Source organism: Myotis lucifugus, unplaced genomic scaffold, assembly GCF_000147115.1.
Source record: "Myotis lucifugus unplaced genomic scaffold, Myoluc2.0 scaffold_2, whole genome shotgun sequence".
NCBI lineage: Eukaryota > Metazoa > Chordata > Mammalia > Chiroptera > Vespertilionidae > Myotis > Myotis lucifugus.
Window position 1 is genome coordinate 13,055,083 of NW_005871050.1, and position 27,009 is coordinate 13,082,091.

The 27,009-nt window shown below is 39.2% G+C and overlaps 1 protein-coding gene across 3 annotated transcripts in view; it reads left to right on the forward strand.

Moving 5' to 3' along the window:
• TENM1 (teneurin transmembrane protein 1) overlaps nt 1-27,009 on the forward strand; it is a 596,847-nt gene that overhangs the window by 231,682 nt on the left and 338,156 nt on the right. For all 3 annotated transcript variants that reach the window (XM_023756535.1, XM_023756543.1, XM_023756550.1), the window contains exon 5: nt 15,445-15,683. In XM_023756535.1, coding sequence (XP_023612303.1) covers nt 15,445-15,683 — 239 coding nt within the window. The remainder of the gene's footprint in view (nt 1-15,444; nt 15,684-27,009) is intronic.

The following is a 27,009-nucleotide window of genomic DNA, read 5'->3' on the forward strand; positions in this document are numbered from 1 at the left end:
GCCTAAGACTTTCAAAGAGATGAAAGCTAATGTCAGGCAAAAGTTGATCAACATCCTTCAAAAGTTGCATTAGAATGGTCATCTAGATTTTCAACCTGAATAGCTTAGTGGGAAACTCAGGTTCTGTCCTTATTATATTCCATTATAATTAATTTGAAGTACTCTTTCTTTAAAGGAAGATGTCCTTGCTAATATAGATTACAATTCAATAAAAACAAGTGATACAGAAAAGTATGCCATATCAACTGCCTCATAAAATAAATTAGGAAAATACATGTCTGTATAAAATGAGGATGAATAAAAAGGCAATCAGGGTATTTAATACTCTGCCCATTACCCACTCCTCTAAAAATAAAAATAAAGAAATAAGCAAATAACCAGTAAAACCAATTATATAAAACTAGAAGATTGCTCTGTTGAATAAAACTAGGAACAGACTTTCAGCTTTTTCAAGGGGAAATATAATTGACTTTCTTTAGAAAATGAAGAAATGTTTTAAATCCTAGAAAATTTGGGATCTGGTTTAGTTTCAAACGTGTGTTCATAAATTTTGCCTAGGTCATATGTTTATTCCCATTAAAAATGGTCCCTGTTGGAAAATGAACTACTGAAAACTATGGGGTGGCACTCCATAATTCTTTTTTGGTGAAAATGTATAAAATAATAAGAAAATTGAAAATCTCACCTACCCATAGTTTTCCAATTCTTTTCTAGTTTGAAAGGATTACTGGTTCCACACCATATCTTGGGCCCTAAATTACTGTTAAATAAATAGAGAATGAAAAAATGGTAAGCTTACTTATCTAAGTAAATAATCTTGATATATTGGCCAGAGTCTTTTAATACAAGAATATTTGCATTAATGGAAAATATTAATGTGATATTTACCCTTCAACTGGTATAAGGCTTTTTAATATCAATTTTAAAATTAAAGTTCACCAAAACCAGTTTGGCTCGGTAAATGGAGCGTCAGCCTGCAGGGTCCCAGGTTCGATTCCAGTCAAGGGCATGTACCTTGGTTGCGGGCACATCCCTAGTAGTGGGTTTGCAGGAGACAGCTGATCGATGTTTCTCTCTCATTGATGTTTCTAACTCTCTATCCCTCTCCCTTCCTCTCTGTAAAAAATCAATAAAAATATATTTTAAAAAATAAAAATAAAGGTATATCTATAGATCATGGATCTAACTTGGAGAAAGAGAATGAGAGGGTGGCTTAAAAGGGCATTATTATGAAGTGGAGGATAATTGTTTATTTTAGTTTATTTTGGGGTCTTCTAAAGCAACTTGGTCAAAACATTATAGAATATAGGATATCCCAAAAATATATACATACACTTTAATAGCTGACAACTCAATTAATGTTTCTTTCTTTTTTATTTAACCCATTGGAATTAATAATTATTCAAAGTGTATATACATTTTTGGGACACCCTATCCCAGTGATGGCGAACCCATGACACGCGTGTCAGAGGTGACATGTGACCTCATTTTTTTGGTTGATTTTTCTTTGTTAAATGGCATTTAAATATATAAAATAAATATCAAAAATATAAGTCTTTGTTTTACTATGGTTGCAAATATCAAAAAATTTCTATATGTGACACGGCACCAGAGTTAAGTTAGGGATTGTCAAAATGCTGACACGCTGAGCTCAAAAGGTTCGCCATCACTGCCCTATTCTAGCTAATAAAATAGTAATATGCAAATTAGCCATCACTCCACGACAAAGATGATGGCGCCCACAGCCAATAGGAGGGAATATGCAAATTGCTGTCACTCCTTGACAAAGATGGCAGAGGCTGGGCCAGGCGTTCTGCCCCAACCCACTGGTGGAGGGCCTCTGGGCCTGCTTGGTCACCGCTGCGGGGGTGGGGGACACGGAGGAGCAGAGACACAAGCCTTCAAGGAGGCCTGGCACCCAGCAGCTCCAAGCCTGCGGTGGCACTGGGGCCACTGGGGCTGGAGGACCAGAGACACAAGCTCACAGGGGGGCCCAGCACCCAGCAGCTCCAAGCCCCGCAGCCACAGTAATGCTGGGGCTGCTGAGGTCAGAGAAGCAGAGATACAGTCCATAGGGGGGCCAGCACCCAGCAGCCCCAACCCCCACAGAGGCGAAACTGCCCTCACGGTGACCCCCCTTATCTGTGGCTTCCCCCTGTGAGCCCTGAACCTGGGGCAATGGCAGAGTGAGTGGCATTCAGCATCAAGGCAAGGGGCCTGGGCATCTCCAGAGGGGAGCTGGTGGACTCCTGAGCCATGGCTGGGGCTGGAAGAGCAGAGACACAGCCCGCATGGGGGGCCCAGCACCCAGCAGCCCCAAGCCCCGCGGCCATGGTGGCGCTGAGGTCAGTAGCAGAGACAAAAGCCCACAGGGGGGCCCGGCACCCAGCAGCCCCAAGCCCCATAGCCGTGGCGGTACTGGGGCCGCTGGGGCAGGAGGAGCAGAGACACATCCTGCAGGGGGGCCTAGCACCCAGCAGCCCCAAGCCCCGGGGCTGCGGCAGCGCTGGGGCAACTGGGGTCGGAGGAGCAGAGACACAGCCCACAGGGGGGCCTGGCACCCAGCAGCCCCAAGACCCACCGCGGCGGCGGCACTGGGGCCACTGGGGCTGCAGTGGAGACACAAACCCGCAGGAAACCTGTGGAAAGGGAGATAAACTATCATAACTTTATCTCCCTTTCCACAAGATGAGAAAACTGACCCTGATTTATTTAGTGATATGGCCCACACCTTTCTACAAGCACAGGGTATGTTATGACCACTCTCAGGATACTGTCTCCAGGGAATAACGCTACTGTGGCAAATCATCTAAGAGAGGAAACAAGCTTTTGTTGGGTTTATTCTGAAGGTCAGAGAACATGCCACCCCAACATATGCCGTGTTGTTATATTGATGATCTTGAGCTGCAGATGCTTGAAAAACAGCAAATGCAAGAAGAGGCTTTCACTGAAGTCTCCTGATCTGCCTAAAATCGGACCCCCCGCCCAAAAAAAAGGTTCCCTCAATCAGAAAAGTGTCATCAGCCAGTGAAGACTGACTCCTGTCACAGGACAGGAGACTAGAAGTTGACATCACACCCAAATTTTGTGACAAACTATCTCCCCCCACCCCCATTCATCTTTCCTAAAAATCATTTACTCTCCTCTAAGAGGCCTACATCTCCTGTCTCCTCTCCCTAGGAAGAAGGTATTTAAATCTGGATTCTAAGCCACCTTGGGGAGTTATTCATTTTTCCCTAGGATCTCCCACATATACATGAGGTACACATGCTAATGAACTTTTGTTTTTCTCTTGGTAATCTGTCATTCATTACAAGGGCCTCCACTAAGAACTCAGAAAGGTAGAGGAAAACTATTTTTCCTCCTCCATAATTCTATCTTGGGAAATCAAGTCCCGGGCTGAACAGTGAGGTTGGCTCAAGTGCCAAGCAGTCCCGGCTGAGGGGAGGGAAGCTTCTAGTGGGAAATCAATGATATTGGCATCAAAGTAGGACAGGGGGCACACACATGACTGCTGGTGGGAGTTTAAAGTGGTTCAACATTTTTGGAGGATGATTTGGCAAAATCGATAGAAATGTTCAAGGTACATCCAAGAGTCTTCTTCTAGGAATATCATCTGCTGAGATAAAGCAGGAGTGCATAAGCCCTGGTCAGAACCCATGATGCTACTGCGGGCTCCCCTTCCATGATAGGAAAACCTGCTAACAACCTGCTTTTTTAGGACAAGGTGGCATCTATACTAATAAAAGGGTAATATGCTAATTAGACTGAACATCTTCCGGACGACCTTCCGGATGTCCTTCCAGACAAAGCCATGGTGGCAGGGCTGAGGCAGAGGTGGTTAGAGGTGATCAGGCTGGCAGGGGAGAGCAGTTAGGGAGATCAAGCCAGCAGGGGAGAGCAGTTAGGGGGATCAGGCCAGCAGGGGAGAGCAGTTAGGGAGATCAGGCCGGCAGGCAGGTGAGTGGTTAAGAGCCAGCAGTACCGAGGGGTCCTGGATTGGAGAGGGTGCAGGCCAGGCTGAGGGACCCCCCTGCTCCCGTGCACGAATTTCATGCACCAGGCCTCTAGTATATTGTATAATTATATATATATATATATATATATATATATATATATATATATATTCATTTTAAAAAGATAAAATGCCAGATGATCATGTGAATTAAGAAGATTTTATTATCTTAAAGATTAACATCATGAGTGATAACAATGATATCATAAGATTGTATTGCACAATGATTACGTGAATGCGTTTTATAGTTCATGTATGGATTTAAAAATATTTACCAAGCACCAACTATTTAATAAGCATCATTGTAGATGCTGGGGATACTGTAGTAAATAAGACAGACATTTCTACTCTCATGTAGCTTATGCTCTAGTAATCAGCAAAACAGAAGTAGATTTCCCACTACTATCACTTAACAGTTGTATGACCTTGGGAAATTTATTTTACCTTAATAGCTGATCCTCAGCTTCTGCAACTGTGAAATGTGGGTAATATCATCTATCTATACGGTTATTGTGAGGATTTGGTGAGGAAGAAAACACAAAGTATTTTTTTCTTTCTTTATTGGTTAAGGTATTACATATGTGTCCTTATCCCCCCATTGCCCCCCCACTCATGCCCTCACCCCTCCTGTTGTCTGTGTCCATTGGTTATGCTTGTATGCATGCATACAAGTCCTTTGATTGATCTCTCCCTCTTACCCCCACCTTCACCTACCTTCCCTCTGAGGTTTGAGCATCTGATTGATGCTTCTGTGTCTCTGGATCTGTTTTTGTTCTTCATATTCCACAAATGAGTGAGATCATGTGATATTTTAGCAGAGTACCTGGCACTTAGTAGAGCAAGCATGTCAAACTCACAGCCCAAGGGCTGCATGTGGCCCACAACGAATACTTTTGCGGCCCAGGCAACATAACAGTATGTGAGAAACGTTTTAATAAAAATTTCATAACTTAATTTTTACAATATCCTGTTATCCATAATTATTAATAACAAACTACAATGTTCTCTAATGATTGATTACTATAATCGTGTTGCATTCATTTCCCTTACTCACCTTATGCACAGGCGTACCATTTCTCTCCACTAATACTAGCAGCGAATATTTTAGCAGCCGATTGCCATGTCGTTAGTCTTGGACTGACTTGTTTGGTGTGTGCAACAGGAAATATTTCTCTTTCGGAGAACAAGAAAAGTAGGTTTATTTGCATTACGCTTATTAATTTGTGCAGTTATTCAGTGTCTAGTAAGTTAATTTTCAAGAAAAAATATTAATTTTATTAAATGTTCTATTATTTTATATTGATGATTACTAATTTATTTCAGCCCTTTGTATTCAGCATGTCTCTACGGCAGTGATGGCGAACCTTTTGAGCTCGGTGTGTCAGCATTTTGAAAAACCCTAACTTAACTCTGGTGCCGTGTCACATATAGAAATTTTTTGATATTTGCAACCATAGTAAAACAAAGACTTATAATTTTGATATTTATTTTATATATTTAAATGCCATTTAACAAAGAAAAATCAACCAAAAAAATGAGTTTGCGTGTCACCTCTGACATGCGTGTCATAGGTTCGCCATCACTGCTCTATGGAAATAAACCTACATTTCTATGAAAATTGAAGCTTTTGTTTTTTTGTGGCCCACATATAATTAAACTTTGTTTATTTGGCCCGTGTTGCCTTTGAGTTTGACATGCTTGTAGTAGAGGCTCAATAAAAGGTCATTGCTGTTACCATTATCATTAACAGTGATCATTTCTAATTATTAGTATTTTCATTAACAGTAATTCATTACGCAAATGTCTCACAGAAACAGATGAAATATGAATCAACTATTTCTTTTATTCTTTTGTTTCTTTTAAATTATTGGAAAACAAAAAGCATATAGTTGTCCTTTTACATTTGATAAACCAAGGGATAGTTTCTTATAAGTGAAACACTTATTTTAGAGTCCCCAAGTCCCATTCCTTTTGTACAGTGAATTAAGAGTCTTTTAGAAGAAGCAAAGGCATTATACAAATCATATACACTGAGTGGCCAGATTATTATGACCACCCCATCAGTACTTCGTTGGGCCACCTTTTGCCTTCAATACTGCGGCGATTCTTCTTGGCATTGACTCCATGAGATGTTGAAAGGTGATGTGAGGAATCTGACACCATGCCTGATGAATAGCACTGTCCAGTTCTGTGAGATTTGATGGTTGTGGAACCAGTTGCCTGATGGCTCTTTTAACTTCGTCCCACAAATGCTCAATTGGATTGAGATCTGGCGATTGTGGGGGCCACCTAAGCAAGGTAAAGTCTCCCTCATGTTCTTGAAACCACTCCTGCACAATACGAACACCATGGCATGGCTCACTGTCTTGTTGGAAGAAGCCATCTCCATTGGGATACTCCATCAACATGATAGGATGAACTTGATCAGCAACGATACTTAGATATGTTATGCTATTCAGACGTTTATAATGGTCTGGCCCTCTAGCAACTTCAGCGTGAAATTATAGCTAATTTGCCTACAAACATCAGGTGGTCATAATAATCTGGCCACTCAGTGTATATTCACTGAGTATCTTTGGAATATGAGACAACATACTTGGAAATTAAGACCTAAGCCCTGCCCTCAAGGAATGTATACTCCGGAGGCAGTTGAAGGGGGAGGGCAGACATTATTTCTGATCAATAGAGGAGAGGATGCCCTGGACAGTGTGGCTGTTGGTTGGGCATTGTCTTGTGCACTGAAAGGTTGCTGGTTTGATTCCTGGTCGGGGCACATTCTTAGGTGGCGGGCTCGATTCCTGGTAGGGGGTATGCAGGAGGCAGCCAATCAATGTTTCCACTCACATCAATGTTTCTCTCTCTCTCCCTCTCTCAAAATCAATAAAAAAATCTTTTAAAAGTAAATAAAAATAAAAGAGGAGAGGAAATAAAAGCCACAGAATGATTTAAAAAAAGAGCTCTCCCATAATTATCCTACTTGCAAAATCATAAGACTACCAATCTAGACCATAGATTGTAGAACTAAAGTTTAAGCCTAGAAAAAGTAAGGCTTAGAAAAGGTATCCAGCAAATCTTTTTAAAATTTATGAATGACATGGAGCGAGTATAGACTTTTTATGAACACTTGGCATATAAGGTTTGGAGGGGACATATAGATGGGATGGCTTAAAATTTTGAAGAAGGGACCCTGGGACAAATAAAATAAAATCCTTTATTATGTAGCTTTTAGTAGAGAAGTACAACTTGTTACCCCAGAAAGTTGTCCAAGCTGATAATGACAGTTAACATCAATAAGAGAGTATAAAGAATGGGCTATTGCCCTAACCGGTTTTGCTCAGTGGATAGAGCGTTGGCCTGCAGACTCAAAGGGTCCCAGGTTCAATTCCAGTCAAGGGCATGTACCTTGGTTGCGGGCACATCCCCAGTAGGAGGTGTGCAGGAGGCAACTGATCGATGTTTCTAACTCTCTATCCCTCTCCCTTCCTCTCTGTAAAAAATCAATAAAATATATTTTTAAAAAAGAATGGGATATTAAGGGAAGACTAGACATGTTGAGATTGATACCTTGGCCAGATACCATGCTTTTTCACAAAACAACACTAGGTAGTCTTGTCAGAGATGAAAATGGGGTGATCCAGTATAGCATTTTGTTTTATTTTCTTGTGATTTTGGAGGCATAAGAATATATAACTCTGAATACACATTCTCCAAAGAAGATATAAAAACAGCCATCTAGCAAAGGAAAAGATGCTCAACATCAATAATCAACAGAGAAATGTAAATCAAATCCACAAGAGATGTCACCTCACACCCATTAGGATGACTACTCTCACAAAAATACGAAATCCGTGTGAACAAGAATTTAGAGAAATTGGAACCCTTGTGTATCATTGATGGATTGTAAAATGATACAAATTATATGGAAAACAGTATGGAGGTTTCTCATAAATTAAGGATAGAGCTATATGATCCAGCAATACCACTACTGGAGATATATATATTCCCAGAAGAATTTAAAGCAGTATCTCAAAGAGAGATTTGCACACCCATGTTCACAGCAGCATTATTTACAATAGCCATGAAGTTAAAGCAACTCCAATGCCCTAAAAATGAATGGATCAACAAAATGTGGTATATAGACAATGGAATATTATTCAGCCTTGAAAGGAAGGAAATCCTGTCGTATGCTACACAAGGATGAACCTTTCGGCCATTGTATTAAGTGAAATAAACTAGTCACAAAAATAAAAGTACTATATGATTCCACTTACATGACTTGTCTAAAATTGTCAAATTCATAGAAACAGAAAATAGCATTGGTGGTTACCAGGAACTGTTGGGAGGGGGAAAAGAGAAATTATTGTGTAATGAGTATAAAGTTTCAGATTTGCAAGTTTAAAATGTTCTGGAGATCTGTTTTCCAATAGTGTATTACACTTAACATTACTGAACTGTACATTTCAAAATGGTTAGGATGGTAAATTGTATTTTTGTGGGGGTTTATCACAATACAAATAGATTTTAAAATTTTTTAAAAGAATATTTAAATCCTAGATTCCAGTATCCTATCTGAATGTGATTTGGTCCTAATAATTGACTCAAGGCCTTTTCAATGCAGTCTTCTTTTTTATTTTTTAAAAAACAACCTCAGCTTCTAACTGGAAGTAAGTTGAATTTCTTCCTCTAGGTATAAAAATGAGTCAGGTGCTTATAGCTAAGGGAATACAGGTTTAGATATTCATCTCATAAGCATGTGTACAAGATGTAAAAGAAAAAAATCCATCGGTTATTTATGAATCTGTTGTTACAAAGCTGTAGATTTCTGTCTGTTTCCTATTTAGTGCTAAAAGATACCCTCAGAATTATGTAGTGTGAGGGGTTTATAGATGATTTTTATAGATGATTTTAAAATCCTTACAGGAGCATTTATTATATTCCCATTTACCACCACTGGGTCTCATCAGTCTTGAAGATTTTTTTTTCAATTTCCTTATATGCCCATTTCCTTTGGCAATATCTTGCTTTTCCTTTTTAAATTTGAACTTGAATATTAAAACAGATGCAAAGGAGAGTACTACTTACACATAAACTCTTGGACTGCATTTTTATCATTTGCTCTGTGGAAAAAAAACCTCAATTGTATGAAATTGATAGCAACATTTTAGTGTATCCTCAGGTCCCCAGGGAAAAGCAATGTGCTTAGACAGATGATCTGATTTTATGAGCACATAGCTGAAGTCTAGCACTGTGCATTTGTCTTTATGCGGCTACTTTTTTTCAGGCACTGTGAAAACACATTTAAGCAGTAACTTCACTTTCCAACAATGGACTGCAAAGCCTATGACAATGCAGAGCATTTGCGTTGCTGTTTTTCACAATGCACATTAAAGTAGAGAGATCTCCTTCAGCATAGAATCTTAATCTGAGCTTGTTAATAAGAAAACAGGAATCTCAGTATATGAACTCATTTTGTTATCTCCCCTTACTGAGGACTGTGATTTGGATTCCATTCAAATATGAATTAGTTTGAATGTTGCTCTGCTGCCGACTGTTGAATTTATTCATTATACTGTAATATTTTACTTATGAAACTGCATTTGGAAATCCTTTGGTGTATATCAGGATGAAATTACAGTGCTCAGGGATATCGATTATTGCTTGTAATTGCCATCATAATAGCCAACAATGCTGTCTCTTTTTTTTGTCTTTTTTTCTGCTTCTTAATGATCTACCAAACCAAATCAATATCCAACATATTGGGCCACTTACGATGTCTCAAAAATCCAATTGTTTTCCTTCTTTAATATGCAAAGGATCGAAGATTATATCTTCAAACATTGAATAAAAGAGCTCCATACTGCTGGGCTTCTCTTTTATCCGTTAGGAACATATCAGAGTGTTGCTGTACAGGATCTTTTATACGTGATATTTGTCAACTCCAGAGTAACCGCAGGGCAGGGGTGGGGAGATGGGGAAACAACCCTACTCTGCTGTCTGCAAAATGCTACACTTTTTGCTCACTAGTCAATTAGATGGCCAAAGGGGAAAACACAGGCTGGGGGAGCTAACCAGACATTAAAGAAGAAATCCATTTCCTTGTGACACGAGGACGATGATTTCAGGGCCTCAAAAGGAAGTGCATTCAGATGGAGGGAGCATAATGCTATGTCACTTTTTCAATAAAATATGTGTGTTCTTATTTCTACTATATAATGTTTCTCCATTCTGGGGATAAATTTGAGTGCCTTTAGAAGCAGCAATGACTCCTTTAGGTTCTTAACAATGAAAGAGTAGCTTCTTTGTAATGAACCCCATTCATCCAAAATAGTTAAGGTGGTATTTAAAAGGTATTATAAAAGCATGTGACATGAAGAAGAAGATATGTATCCTGTAGTGTTGCTAAAACAGATTGTATTTGTTTAACCTGATTCAATTAATCCAGGAGATTAGAACCTGGTGCTGATCCAGTGGAGACTGTGGGTGGCAGGTAGTGTGGGCCAATGGAAATACACCGTTTGGAAAGAGACCAGATCCTAAGTTCATTCATGCCTTTAGACTACCTATGTTACCTTTATGTAATTCACTTTTATTCTCTGGGCCTTGGTTTACCTAACTGCAAAATGAGGTGCTGGGCTATTGATTTCTGAGATTCCTTCCAACTCTGATTCTCATATTTTTGTCATTGGTCCCAAAGGAACAGGCTAATATAATAGCATGGCTCAATCCAGTATTATCCATATGCCAAAATCAATAGCAAGCATGCTTCTTCTGTGCCTTTTTAGGCCTGGATTGAAATCTTAATATGCTTACTAACTGCGTAACCCTAGTATAGTGTACTGTAGTGTAGTGGGTAAGAGGATGGCTCTGTAGTGAAATTGCTTGGGTTTGGAACTCAGCTTCACCAGTTACTAGCTTTGGGACCATGGACAAGTTACTTAACCTCTCTGTGCATCAGTTTTCTTATCTATCTGGCAGAACTTAGGTAATAGGATCATTGTGAAGATTAAATAAAATACTCTGAAGTGTTTAGAGCAATGCCTGGCACAAATAAGCATTTAATGAATGTTAACTTCTTCTTATCTTTATGATAACTACAACTACCACTCTACTCCTACTAAACCTCGTTTGGCTTCTGTCTCATCAACTGTAAGATTAGAATAATAGTATCAACCTTACAATGTATGAGGATCAAAAGAATGCATATAAAGTACTTACTTTGATGCCTGGACTTCTTAGGTGCTCGGTAAATCATGTTCACATAAATAGGACCAACTAGGCATATGGTGGGTGTTAGCCAGTACAATTTTTTTCACTTACCCTACCCCCAATCTCTTTGATACTAGTTCCAAAAGCAATATAAGCTCAAGGCATAAAACTTTTTAAAATACCCTTAGAACACAAATTATTTTTCGATATACATATATATATATATATATATATATATATATATATATATATGCTTTTTAAAGTTTAAAATGTATATCCTACTAGAGGCCCAGTGCACGAATTTGGGGTTCCTCGGCCTGGCCAGCGATCTGGGCCAATCGGGGCCGGGGGGGGGGGCGGGGTGGAGGGACCACAGGAGGTTGGCTGGCCACAGGAGGTTGGCTGTGGTAGCACACTGACGATCAGGGGGCAGCTCCTGTGTTGAGTGTCTACCCCCTGCTGGTCAGTCCACATCATAGCCACCAGTCAACCAGTCATTCAGTCGACCAGTCGTAATGGTCGCTTAGGCTTTTATATATATAGATTGCCAAAACTGTCTTAAAGCCTACCTTTTTACACTTGGTGATATCTGTAATGATTTTTTCTAGTGAATAGATATACTTTTACAATAAAATTTGTAATGCTGCATAGTATTCTACTATGTATTTATAAAAGAACCAGAGGACCGGTGCACAAAATTTGTGCATGGGTAGAGTCCCTAGGCTGGCTGGCATTCAGGGCTGATCAGGTTCCCTGCCTCCCCACCTCCTCTTTACCTCACCACCCGTGCACCGCCACCATAGGGTCCCGCCCACCTCCCTGCCTCCCCGCCTCCTCCTTCCCTCACTTCCTCAGCACCCCACCACCACTGCTGGTTGCCCGCCATGTTCCACGCCACCCCCTGGTGGTCAGCACATGTCATAACAAGTGAACTCTCTGTCTCCCAGTCGAACTCCTGAGGGGACACTTTGCATATTAGCCTTTTACATATAGACTAGAGGCCCGGTGCATGAAATTGTTGCACTGGGGAGGGAGGGTGTCCCTCAGCCCAGCCTGCACCCTCTCCAATCTGGGACCCCTCGGGGGATGTCCCACTGTGGGATCAGGCCTAAACTGGCAGTCAGACATCCCTCTCACAATCTGGGACTGCTGGCTCCCAACTGCTCGCCTGCCTGATTGCCCCTAACCTCTTCTGCCTGCCAACCTGATCACCCCCTACCACTCCCCTGCCAGCCTGATCGACGCCTAACTGCTCCCCTGCTGGCCTGATTGCCCCCAACTGCCCTCCGCTGCCAGCCCAATCACCCCCAACTGCCCTCCGCTGCCAGCCCAATCACCCCCAACTGCCCTCCCCTGCCAGCCCAGTTGCCCCCAACTGCCGTCCCCTGCTGGCCCGGTTGCCCCCAACTGCCATCCCCTGCTGGCCCAGTCTCCCCTAACTGCCCTCCCCTGCAGGCCTGGTCATCCCCAATTGCCCTCCCCTGCAGGCCTGGTTGCCCCCAACTGCCCTCCCCTGCAGGCCTGGTCACCCCCAACTGCCCTCCCCTGCTGGCCTGGTTGCCCCCAACTGCCCTCTCCTGTTGGCCATCTTGTGGCGGTGGGTGCCACCATCTTTGAGGGTGGGGCAGTCAATTAGCATATCGCTTCCTTATTGGTTGTGGACACCGCCATCTTTGAGGGCAGGGCAGTCAATTAGCATATTTCCTCCTTATTGGCTGTGGGCACTGCCATCTTTGCGATGGCATGAGGGTCACTTAGCATATTACCTCTTAATTAGATAGGATTTACTGAACCACATACCTATTACTGTGCATTTGGGTATTTGTTTTTTGCTATTATAAATAACACTTCAATGAGTGAATTCTTATATGCATTGTCATACACATCATTCCTGAGGATAAATTCATATGGGCATAATTATTGGGCCAAAGAATATGCATATTTGAAAGCTTCTGATGTGTAATGCTAAGTTACCCTCCATAAAGCAAAATTCTCTAATGTGAATATTTTTCATTAAGGTAGAGAGTATATATATATATATATATATATATATATATATATGCTTTTGTTCTTTAAAAATGGAAGCTAGAAACCAGTCTTTAAATAATTTTGATGATTTATACTTTGAGGCATATAGCACACGTACAAGGTGATGTTGGCTCTTTGCTAGTGGAGAGGTTTTATGTTGTAGTACATTAACATGTGGCACTTCAATGTGCTTGCTTTAGCAGTGCATTTTACTGCCCAAGTGGCCCAGTAGAGTGATTAAGAGTAAGGGGTTTGGAGCCAGAATGACCTGGGTTCCTATTCTCGCTGTCATTCACTAGCTAGGTTTATTTAGGGAAGTCATTTAACCTCTTTAGGCGTCTATTTCCTTTAATGTGCAATGAGGATAATGTAGCCTATTTCATATGACTAAAGACTGAGATAGAGTGTTAACACAGCTCATGACAGTTAGCACTCCACAAGTGGAAAGTATGTGCCCCTCCCCCCCAAAAAAACATACTTTCACTTATTTGCTTTTGGCAACTTCTTCCATGTACTACTATTTATGAAATATCCATGTTACGATAGTCATGAGCAGTGAATAATTATCCTGTAGTAATTAAAACATGAGACACAGTGAAATTATAGGACAGGCAAAATTAATGCATGGAAGAAAATAGTGGCTGCCCCTGGAGGATGATGACAGGGATTTACTTAGAAAGGTAGGAGGAAATGTCCTGGGTAACGGAAATGTTCTGTCTCTTGAAAGGGGTTTGGGTTGCACAGATTATTGTATTTGTCAAATCTCAGTAAATGTACATTTAATATTTGTGAATTTCATCCTGAATAATTTTAATTGAAATATATTTACATATAATGTTGTCTAAGTTTAAGGTGTGCAACACATTGATTTGACACATTTACATATTCCAATATGATTGCCATTGTATTGTTAGCTAACACCTCAGTTATTTCACAGAATTATTTCTTTTTTTGTGATGAGAATAATTAAGATGTAGTCTCTTAATAAGTTTGATGTCTATAATACAATATTGTTGTCTGTGTTCACTGTTCTGTACATCAGATCTCCAGGACTTATTTATCTACTAGTTGCAAGTTTGTACCCTTAAACGTCTCTCTTATTCCCTGACCCTGAGCCCCAGTAACCATTCTACTGTCTGTTTTTACAAATTCATGAATGGACCTTGAGGACATTATGCTAAGTGAGATAAATTAGAAAGACAAATACTATATGATATCACTTATATGTGAAATCTAAAAAAGCCAAACTTGTCATGTATAAATTCTATATTAAAAATCTATAAAAATATTAAACCCTAGATAATAATATGCAAGTTGAAATATGTGAAAAGAGTATACTGATGTATGCAACTTACTTTGAAATGCTTAGAATCTAAGATGGACTGACATATGGATGAAAATAGGAATGTAGAGCCCTAACTGGTTTGGCTCAGTGGCTAGAGTGTCGGCCTGCAGACTGAAAGGTCCCAGGTTCGATTCCGGTCAAGGGCATGTACTTTGGTTGCGGGCACATCCCCAGTAGGAGGTGTGCAGGAGGCAGCTGATTGATGTTTCTCTCTCATCGATGTTTCTAACTCTCTATCCCTCTCCCTTCCTCTCTGTAAAAAATCAATAAAGTATATTTTTTTAAAAATAAAGAAAATAGGAATGTAGAGAAGGGTAAAAATCTGAAAAAATGAGTAGAGTCCAATGTTAACTGTAGAATCTAGTTGGTGAGTGTATGTTTATTCATTATATAAAAATTTTTCACATCTGTATGTTTGACAATTTTTATAATAAAATATTGGATGAAAATATATCTGTGAAAGCTAGTCTCTAAATAAAATATTGGTTTCTAGGCCATTCAAATTACCAAATGCCTGATGATGTTTCTGTTTTTGAATCTACTCTTGAGTATCATAGTTAATGAAAGAGAATAGTATAGAAAATAACATCAAATGCGGGAGATTAGTGCTCAGAGTGTGAGAAATTCACTAGCCAGAAAGGCAGGGAATGGAGAATTTCTTTCTTCTTCTTAAAGGTCTAAAATCAGAAAACAAGAGGGAGACACCAAGGGCAATTTGGAGCTAAATCTTAGGTACATTAAAATTGATTTGAGCCCCTCCCAGTTCCTCTGATGATTTGAAATTAGTGGAGATTCTGTTTTTGTAGCAACTGCATTGCTAAAAGCCCAAATTTTTGTTTCCTTATCACAGACATTTCCTGTTTAAACATGGATCTGGTTCCTCCGCTATCTTCAGTGCAACCAGTCAGAACTACCCTCTGACGTCCAATACTGTGTACTCGCCGCCTCCGAGGCCACTTCCTAGAAGCACCTTCTCCAGACCTGCCTTTACCTTTAACAAACCTTATAGGTGCTGCAATTGGAAGTGTACAGCCTTGAGTGCCACTGCAATCACCGTGACTTTGGCCTTGTTACTGGCCTATGTGATTGGTAAGCCCGTTTTCCCATGTCTCACTTTTCTTCTTAATCAAAGTCTTATTTTGCTTGGTCGGTGGTGGTTCTCTCTCAACTCTGGGTCCTACAAATTTGAACCTAGGCTTTAGTATTATAAATAATGAATGGATTTCTAATTAGTTTTTTTTACACTTTCAAACCTTAAATACTGCTAAGGAGAGTATGGAATGCTATTTGAGAAGAAATATTTATGCTACTAACACAATCTTATTGATTGCAATTACTGTAGTTAACCATTTTCCCTTCAATTAAAAGGTTTGTTATGGTTTCCTCATTAGAAGTCATAAGAACTAATCTACGATAGCTTCTTAAATTATAGTTAAACAATAATAGTGCTACTGAATTTTCAGGTAGCAATTTCATTAAAGTAGTAGTTATTTGGAAGCTATCAGAAAATCCAGTGCATAATTTCTTTCCAAGAATTCAGAGTTGTAACTGGGACCTTAAAATGTATTCTTATTTCTACAAGGTAAATGGCTGCAAATCTGTGTGGTTACTGTGTTTGGCAAAGTAAAGAGGAAAACAGTTGTGAGACACTTTTTACTTTTAAGAAAAATAATTATTGTTCTTCAGTCACCCTGATTAAAGTCAACCTCACTTGATAGCAAATGGTATTGATTTTTCCAGATGGCATTTTGTTTTGACTGAACATTAATTTCCTTGCTCCAGTGGTTCTGCAGTCTAAAATGTAAATTAACTTAAGAAACATGTATTTTGTGAAAGCACTATTCCTAGAATGAATAGAATATCATGGTAGGAAAAAACTTCTATCCAGGTATGTCACTAATAACTTCTTTTCAGGTTTAACCCGATTTCCTAATTGAAGCAGAATGACCCAGGAAGATACAATGAATATGATTCTGAGAGGTAGACAAAAAGTGATTTAGATTTTCCTATAATTATAAATAATAAACTAAATTTGGTTGATTCTGATTTTTTTTCAAAATTTGAATAATAAAAATGTTCACAAAATCAATGTTTAAAGGACTCATAGAATAGGGAATGGCTAGTAAATAAACATGTATTTTGTAGAGAAGCCACTGATAATGTCAACAACATAGGATCATAGCCTCTATTAATGTTTATGATTAAGTCTTTTATATTTTCACTGTACAATCTGAATTTATTTAAACAATGCTACTATTAAATGTGGATAATATTACCTTACCATATAAAAATGTGTCTTTTATCTCAGACATTTCAGGATAACCCAACATGTGTTTATTTGGTTTTTAATAACCTATAATGAGAAATAATGCTGAAGGAATGGAGGAGGGGAATGAGAAAGTACTGTATTATAAGCGTGACTTTCATATGGAATCATTCAATACAAGGAGTAATTTAAAAAGTTTAAATAAATTAGAGGCTCTTTAAAATGTTCTTATTCAATTATAAGACAAACTCTTATCTTATGGGTTATCTTCTATTAACTGTTACTATATAGAGAGATAATGTTTGAGCTCTAAGACTTAACCCCTGGTGTAAACAAATCCAGGTAACATCAAGCTCTTGATTATTAGTTTTATACTGTGTTCAAACCTATGTTTCTATTTAAATTTGTTATAATGGCCACTCTTGCATCAACAATTGTATTATATACTGTAAAACTTGTTTAGGTTATATATTTATTCATTTCATTACCATGCTTTTTTTTATGGGGTAAAACAATGATATATAAATTTATCATGATAGTAAGGTAGTACAGTACAATAGCTATGATCATGGATTTATTTGACCTCTGCCACTTATTAGGCATGTTGTCTTGAGAAAATTACTTAAACTTTTAAGGACTCAATTTCATCAACTACAAAATGGGCCTAAAACAGTACCTGTCACATCGGGAATTAAATGAATTGATAAAACTAAAGCACTTGATGTTTTTACCCCTAGGAATATATTAGAAGTCATTAATTTTGTTGACTCTGCAGATCACTGTGAGACATTTTACTATCTTCCAAGTGTCTCCTTAAGGCAGGGGTTTTAATACAACTAAGGGATCTTTTCTCCCAACACCCTGCACAATGACAGACCAACCATCATCATCAACATAAACTCAGAACCTAAAAAATTTATGTTGGCATATTTTTATTTTTTATTTTTATTGATTTCATAGAGGAAAGGAGAGGGAGAGATAGAAACATCACTCATGAGAGAGAATCATTGATTGGCTGCCTCCTACATGCCCCTTACTGGGCATTAAGCCCGCAACCCGGGCATGTGCCATGACCGGGAATAAAACCTGTGACCTCCTGATTCATAGGTCAATGCTCAATCACTGAGCCACACTGGCGGGGCATGTTGGCATATTTTTCCCCACAAACTGGAGATACAGCTTTAAGAATAAACAAATAGAATTAAAAAGAAAAAAACTAAAGCACTTGGTATAGTGCCAAAAACATAATATTTATATTATAAACTAGAGGCCTGGTGCACGAAAATTCATGCACTCGGGGCAGGGGGGGGCGTCTCTCAGCCCAGCCTGCACCCTCTCACAGTCTGGAACCCATGGGGGCTGTCTGACTGTGGCTTAGGCCCACTCCCCATAGGATTGGGCCTAAGCTGCAGTCTGACATCCTTAGCGCTGTTGAGGAGGTGGGAGAGGCTCCTGCCACCGCCACTGCGCTCGCAGCCATCATCCCAGCTTGTGGCCAAGCAGAGCTCCCCCTGTGGGAGTGCACTGACCACAAGGGGACAGCTCCTGAATTGAGTGTCTGCCCCCTGGTAGTCAGTGCACATCATAGCGACCAGTCATTCTTGGTGGTTCCGCCATTAGGGTCAATTTGCATATTACCCTTTTGTTATATAGGACTAGAGGCCCAGTGCACGAAATTCGTGCACAGGTAGGGTCCCTAGGCCTAGCTGGTGATCAGGGCCAATCTGTGGGGTAACTTGCAGGGCAATTGGGGCCCCCGCTCACACCTGCCTTGGCCTGGCACCGCCCACTCACCTGCTCCACCATCCTGCTGTGGTCCTGCTCTCGTCAGGACCCATCAGGCCTGGCAGCACCTCCACTGCTGCCCACTTCCAGTCCTGCACTGATGCCTGTCATGTTCTGTGTCACCCCTGGTGGTCTAACTCCCGGTCAGTGGAACTCCCACCCGTGGGGACAATTTGCATATTAGCTTTTTATTATATAGGATTTTAAATATCATTATTGTTTTACCATTATCAACTTTATAATTATTATTCACTACAAAAATTCACTGGTTCTCAGAATTAACCATTTTGTCTATGGCTGTATCCCAGCACCAAGAACAGTACCTGATACATAGCAACCATGTTACTAAAAATTTGTTGAAAAAAAAACCAGAATTGTACTAAGCACTTTATTTGCATTAGTTCAATTAATTTTCACAAAAATCCTTAAAAATAGGTACCAGTATTAAATATATTTTATAAATGAAACTGAAGCACAGTAAAAGTAAAAAATCACATAGATGGCACATTTCAATTCAGAGATCATAAGAAGTGGGGACCCTGAGCTTTAAGCCAGAGCTGACTGACTCTAGTCACATGCTCTTTTTAAATCTTTTTTATTCATCTTTATTGTTGAGAGTATTACACATGACCACTTTCCCCCATTGCTCCCTGCAAGAGTGCTAAGCCTTGTGGCCCCTTTACCACTGCAGTAAACTCTGTAGCTTCTAAACAAATCCACTAGACAATTGTTTTCTTTTCTTTTTTCTTTGAGAAATGAATCTATTCTTTTTTTTACAGTCACTATTGCTTCTTTTTTTATTGTTTAAAGTATGACATATGTCTCCTTTTTTCCCCATCGACCCCTCCCTGTACACTCCCCTCCCCAGGACAAGCCCCCACCTCCCCAGTGTCCATGTCCATTGGTTATGCTAATGTGCATGCATACACGTCCTTTGGTTGATCTCTTACACCTCTCTCCCCCCCACACACACTCTCCCCTGCCTTCCCTCTGAGGTTTGACAGTCCGTTCGGTGTTTCTCTGTTCTGGATCTATTTTTGTTCATCAGTTTATGTTGTTTATTATATTCCACAAATGAGAGAGATCATGTGCTATTTATCTTTCTCCGACTGGCTTATTTCACTTAGCGTAATGCTCTCCAGGTCCATACATGCTGTTGCAAATGGGAAGAATTCCTTCTTTTTTACAGCAGCATAGTATTCCATTGTGTAAATGTACCACTGTTTTCTAATCTACCCATCTGCTGATGGGCATTTAGGGCATTTTAGGCTGTTTCCAAATCTTAGCTATTGTAAATTCTGCTGCTATGAACATAAGGGTGCATATGTTCTTTCTGATTGGTGTTTCCTGATTTCTTGGGATATATTCCTAGAAGTGGGTTACTAGTTCAAAGAGGAGTTCCATTTTTAATTTTTTGAAGAAACTCCATACTGTTTTCCACAGTGGCTGCACCATTCTGCATTCCCACCAGCAGTGTAAGAGAGTTCTTTTTCTCCGCATCCTCGCCAGCACTTGTCGTTTGTTGATTTGTTGATGATAGCCATTCTGACAGGTGTGAGATGGTACCTCATTATTGTTCTGATTTGCATCTCTCAGATGATTAGTGACTTTGAGCATGTTTTCATATGTCTCCTGGCCTTCCGTATGCCCTCTTTCGAACAGTGTCTATTTAGGTCCTTTGCCAATTTTTTGATTATATTGGATTGTTTATCTTCCATTTGTTAAGTTGTATGAGTTCCTGTAAATGTTGGAGATTAAACCCTTATCGGAGATAACATTGGCAAATATGTTCTCCCATGCAGTGGGCTTTCTTGTTGTTTTCTTGATGGTTTCTTTTGCTGTGCAGAAGCTTTTTATTTTGATGTAGTCCCATTTGTTTGACTTTTTTTTCCTATTAAGTTACAAATTACATTAGATTTCCCAGATCATCCAGTGTAATGGTGAGTGCAACTAAGATTGTTGATTGGTGAGAGAGATCTATTGAAGTAATTTACTGTGAGATATTTTAGACAAAGAAATATCAGGCTAAAGGCTAGCACAGTAAATCGAATGGGTTCAACATGAGATGCTAATGGCAAACACTGTAACTTTGTTCTGAGTTCTGCCATGATCTGGGCAATATGTGACTTTGGGTAAATCAGCAAATATCTCTTCCTTGATTTACCCCACCTGTGCTATATTGCTGATCACCTCAGAAGGTTAAAGTAAGAATTCATAAATGTTCATTCAGGTGAAAGATGTCACATAAGAATTGTTACACACAAGATGATTTTTATATGGCTTTGTGTGGTTGAAATTTTGAAAAGTAATATATTTCAAAATATGAAACTATTAAATCTCAACTCTTGCTGAATCTGTAAGAGTCATTGTTTTTTCTTCAATCCTTCTTTGCAGTTTGCTGTATAACCCAAGTAAAATCTTTCACTGAAACTATTTACTGCTTGTTTCCAGTGCAAATTCCTTTCTGCTATTTCATTTTCCTCTATTATCCATTATACATAACCTTTAGATGCTAATGGCTGTATGCTGTGCTGCCCTCAATCCACTAGGGAAAATCACATCGATATCAATGGGACATCAATAGACATGCTGTGCATTATGGCTCTGTAAGTGGTCATTGGAAAGCAGTGAAAATCCAGTACGTGAAAAGTCAGAGCCGGATTGTTCAGGCAACCAGCCCCATCCCCACACCTACCCCACTGTACCTTTTGGGTCAGCAAGAGAATAATTCCTTTGAATAAGTTTTTAGGTCATAAAATTTGGTGAAGGGAGGCATGGAAAGGTACTGATTATATGAAGATATCACAGAATAGCTATTGTCATCACTTTCCCATAAATCTGTAATATTTTCCATCTGAATCAAAAAATATGTCCTTATGCTTCATCCTCTCTGATATTTTGGCATCAGTGATGTATCAGTGCCAGTTGGAAGCACATTTGCTTGAATTTACAAATAAGCCACATGAAGTAGTAGTCAGGAAGACAGATGACCATATGCAAGGTATCAAGAGAAGGCGAGGTTAAGGTACTTCATCAATGGTCGTGAAGGGCACAAACACGGCTTCTCTGGTAATCTTTGATGTTTTGATCAAGTTTCTCTACAGTCAGCAGTTTGTATAAGAGGCAGTAGAAATTCACAGGAATACATTGTGCCTGGGGCCAAAAGGTCTGTTGCATTGAATGAGTTGCGGAGGAGGGATTTCTGACTCTCAACCCAGTACCATCAGTAAATCACATTGATGTTCCTTTCCTCTTGCCATGAAATTAGTAGGGATTCATACCACCTTCAGGGGATGTGGATAGTGTCCAAATTCTACAGATGAAATAAGTTAAGTCCATATATCTCCTTCCCATGACATTCTATGTAGGAAGTCGGAAGTTCATCAGAATGGATACTAATACAGAATTAGGAGAGAGAATATTGAGCCCAGTTCTCCGATCTAAAGTTTAGGGATGAAACTGTTCAAGAGAGCAAAGGGCCTTGCTCTCTGTACCAAAATTGAGTAACACTGATTTTAGTGTTTTCTTCTGCCTCTTTTATACTAGTACAAATTGCCCTTTCTGGGGCTATTATTTCAGTGGAGTAAGAAAATAATGAAAATGATAGAGAGGAGTGGAATGTGTTCATTTTGCCTTCCTCATGAAGAAAGTACCAATACCTCACAGTACAGAGAAGAAATAAAATAAAATGTGGCAAATTTGGATTTAAAAAATTCAAGAATCTAGATTTTTTAAAGGAGAGACTAACAATAGAGTTTCCCCCTTAAATCTAAATAAACCATGCCCTTCATACAACTTTTCTAAATGTAGGTAAATAATACCGAAAACTATCTCTTTCACTTACTAGCAACTTCATAATGCCTCTGTGCCTCAGTTTTTCTCATCTACAAAATGGGAATCCTAGTAACATATTTCTTGTGAATTTTCTTTTTAATTAAATGAAATGAAGCATTTAAAACATCCAGGACAGCCCTGACTGGTTTGGTTCATTGGATAGAGCGTCGGCCTACAGACTGAAGGGTCCCAGGTTTGATTCCGGTCAAAGCCATGTACCTTGGTTGTGGCCACATCCCCAGTAGGGGGTGTGCAGGAGGCAGCTGATTGATGCTTCTCTCTCATCGATGTTTCTAACTCTCTACCCCTCTCCCTTCTTCTCTGTAAAAAATCAATAAAATTTATAAAAACATAAATAAATAAAACATTCAGGACATTGCTTAGCAGTCTAAATAAAGATTAATGATTATTATTAGTGGAACAGTATTATTTTTAGGATTATTAGTGTGAGCCTAGATAAGTGTAGTGAGCATATAAGTTATCCTAACATGCACTACTTTTGTTTCTCTTCTTCCCGAAGTCATTTAAGACAGTTTTTCCAGAGCTGGAATGTCTGTTGCACAAGAATCCTCTAATGGGTTTGTTATTTCCTTCTGTCCAGCCTAAACTATCTGTAACTGTGTCTTTATTTTTGACCCTTCCAATAGTTTGGTGTTTCTATCTGAAGGCCTTATCTAGGTTGAAACACATTTTCCTTAAAATGTATTATAGCTTATAACATTCAAGAAGTGACTCAGCATAAAATGCTAAAAAGCATTTTACTTTATCCTGTGGACCATTACCAATCCTTTTGATGTCATGTTTAATACTTATTACTACTTCTAGTTCACTCTTATGGATCCATTCATGATAATGATGGCAGTTTCTGCATCAGCATTGACTTTGCCTCCTACCCATGAATCTACTAACTATCTAGCTATCTCTCTAAGCAGAGATCTGGAAAATTATGGTATAATTTCAGTCCAATTATAAATCTGCCGTCCATGCATTTATCAGACTCTTCTTTAAAAGAGATTTATATTTTCATCTGGCATCACCTTTTGGTGTAATGTGTTCCATAAGTTTTATCCCTCCTATGTTAAGTGGCACTTTACCTGTCATAATTAAAAGTATAAATTCAATCCAAATTAAACATACTAAAATGACAGGAAAAACTTGTGTCACATGCAACTAATTTACAGAACGATAATTAGCACCTATTGGTAAAAATGAAATGAAGGCATTTTAAGGAAAGGCAAATACTGTACTGATTTTTTTTCTTGGAATGCTAGTATCTATGTGGATTTAAGACATAGAATAAGAAAGAGGATTTCTTTTGTGAATGAGTAATGGATACTAAGAGATTATTTTGTTGTCTCTAGAAGAGGCAGTCATCCTACTAAGTACTTCCCATTTAACATTTTTGTAGCAGGGAAGTTAAAATGAGGCTTTGAAATAGATAAAGATCAACTTCAAGGCATAATAACAGAGGACTGGATAGCATGCTAGTAATTTTGGAGCTTTACATACTTAAGAAAATTAAAAACAGCAAGAATCAATCTTGCAAATTCAGAAAAAAATTTCCTCTTGAAAAATATCTGATTTCAAATTAAATAATTTGAATTCTGATGCATAAAGGAAATTTCACTCCTTTTTCACTTAGTTATTATATATGCATATGTAACATATATGTTTTATGAATATATAAGACCCACATTGTATAAGCCTTTAAGTTATACTTACTCTGAAGTGAACATGAACTAAATTAGAGCAATAGCTTTGAGACAGATGGCAAGTTAACCCATTTTAAACTTCAAAAATGTGACTGAATTTTCATACAGAACAGCCAGAGTAGGAAGAGCCAATACCACCAACAGAATATCTGATTCATCACTATCAAGCTAAGAGGTGACACTATAGCAGCCGTGGGCAAACTACGGCCCGCGGGCCAGATCCGGCCCGTTTGAAATGAATAAAACTAAAAAAAAAAGAGACCGTACCTTTTTATGTAATGATGTTTACCTTGAATTTATATTAGTTCACACAAACACTCCATCCATGCTTTTGTTCCGGCCCTCCGGTCCAGTTTAAGAACCCATTGTGGCCCTCGAGTCAAAAAGTTTGCCCACCCCTGCACTACAGGATACAGACACATTCTTTGGGCCTTAGCAATATCCCCTTTACAGAGAATATATTGAAAAATATATTGGAAAACCTGAGGAGGCAAAAATGGAATATATGGTAGTATGGCAGGAAATGAAGACAGTAAGTAAGCAGGAACAGATCATGAAAGGCATTTTAAGTATGGTAAGGAGATTATAATTCATTCCAAGAGCAAATAGTGAGGTTTTTTATGGTTTTTCATTAGGGCAAGAAAATTATTTGCTCAGATTTACATTTAGAAAAGTCACCCTAATGGCAATATGGAAGTTGGAATTGGCAGGCATGGTGATGGGGGTTGTAAAATCGAAGTCATGAAGACAAATTAAGAGACCATAATAGTAATCCAAGTGAGTGATAGAGAGAACATAAACTTCTGGGAGTGGAGAAGGAGAAGATAGAATGGAAGAGTTTGGGGTGGACAAGGGCGAAAAAGGTGAAGGGAGTAAGAAGGTACAAAAATAGTAAAGTAGAGCATAGGAAATATAATCAATCCTATATAATAAAAGGGTAATATGCAAATAGAATGAATGGTAGAACAACCAAACAACCAATCAAAGCATAATATGCTAATGATATGCTACGGCTGCTCAATCGCTCACTATGACATGCACTGACCACCAGGGGGCAGATGCTCCAACCGGTAGGTTAGCTTGCGGCTGGGGTCTGGCCAATTGGGATTGAGCAAGATGGGCCAGACACGCCCTGGAGCCCTCGTGGGGTCCCTCCCCAGCCTGATCATGCACCGGTGGGGTCCCTCAGCCTGGGGTCCCTGCACCCTCTTGCAATCAGGGACCCCTTCGGGGATGTTGGAGAGCCAGTTTCAGCCCGATCCCACAGGCCACTTCCTTTGGGAGGGTGCCAAACACAGGGCTCATGGCTGGCGAGCACTGCTGCTGCAGCGCTAGCCTCTCCCGATGGGGACTGATTGGACGCGAGCCTGTGGCAGGCACAGTGGAGCCAGGATGAGTGGGATAGTCAGGTAGGAGCTGCAGGCAGCATTGGACTGTGGGTTTCAGCCCTATCCCTGCAGGCCACCCAGAGGGACCCCACCCATGCACGAATTTGTGCACCGGGCCTCTAGTAATATTATAATAACTATGTATGGTGCTGGGTGGGTACTTAAATTATTGAGGGATCACTTCATAAATTATGTAATTGTCTAACTACTATGCTGTACATCTGAAACTAAAATAAAATAATATTGAATGTCAACTATAATTTTTTAAAAATTAATTGAGTGATATATCATTAGGGAGAAAAAGAAGTATTTAGGAGAAAAAATACACTTGACTTAGTCATTGATTTGATGTGGCAGGTGAGAGAGCAGTTGTTGTCTGGCTTAGGGACTAGATAAATGGTGATGTTGTTAGCCAAGGTAGAGTATAGAAGGAAGAGGTTTAAGAATGACAATATATACACAGGTCAAGATTCTTATTAAATGTCTGGTACTGAAACTTTGGAGGCATCTACCTTTGAGGACATCAAAATTGTTGTATAACAAGGAAACGTATTGTGAGGCTGGAACTCTCAGAATACTAATATTCAAGGAGGTAGGGGACTAAAAATCTGGTAAGCAGACTAGAAAAAGCAACTAGAGCAGTTGGAAGAAAACCATTAGATGGTGGCGATAAGAACAGTGTTCCTCAATGTGTAGTGTATTTTAAGGGATTTTAAGACCTCTTGAAGGATCCACAAAGTAAAACTATTTTCATAATACCCCAAAGACATTATTTGTCTTTTTTGCTATAATTTTTTCATGAGTGTGCAATGGTGTTTTCCAGAGGTCATATATATGATATCACAAGAGATTGCATGCAAAAGCAGATCTGAGAGTTCAGCTGTCTTTAAGCCAGACAAACATTAAAGAGATTTTCAAAGACATATAACAATGCAACTCTTCTCACTAATTTTTTGGCTTTGTAAGATATAATTACTTACTATAAAATATGTTATTTGTGTTTTAATGCAATGCTTTATTCTTATTACTCAATACATTAATGAATAAATATTTGTAAAAGTTATATTAATTTCCAATATAGAAAATATTGGTAGATATAACCTACATCTCCTTATAACATCCTCAGTAATTTTTAAGAGTGTAAAGAGGCTCTAAGACTAAAATATTTGTAAAGGACTGAAGTAGAGCGTTTCAAGAATAGTAAGTGAAATAGGGACTATGTTTTGTTTGCACCAAGACAGAGGCTTGCAGGCCAAGTGCAACAAGAAGACAAAAGGAATAAAGAAATTATAGTTGCTCATGATAAAGTTTTTGAAGTGATGAGTCATAGAATCAAACTTAGTAGGGAAAGATAATAGGGTGAGGAAGCTAATGGCATGGGAAACAGAAAGAGAGATGAATCCAAGTGTCCAGAGATCCAGATGATGTTG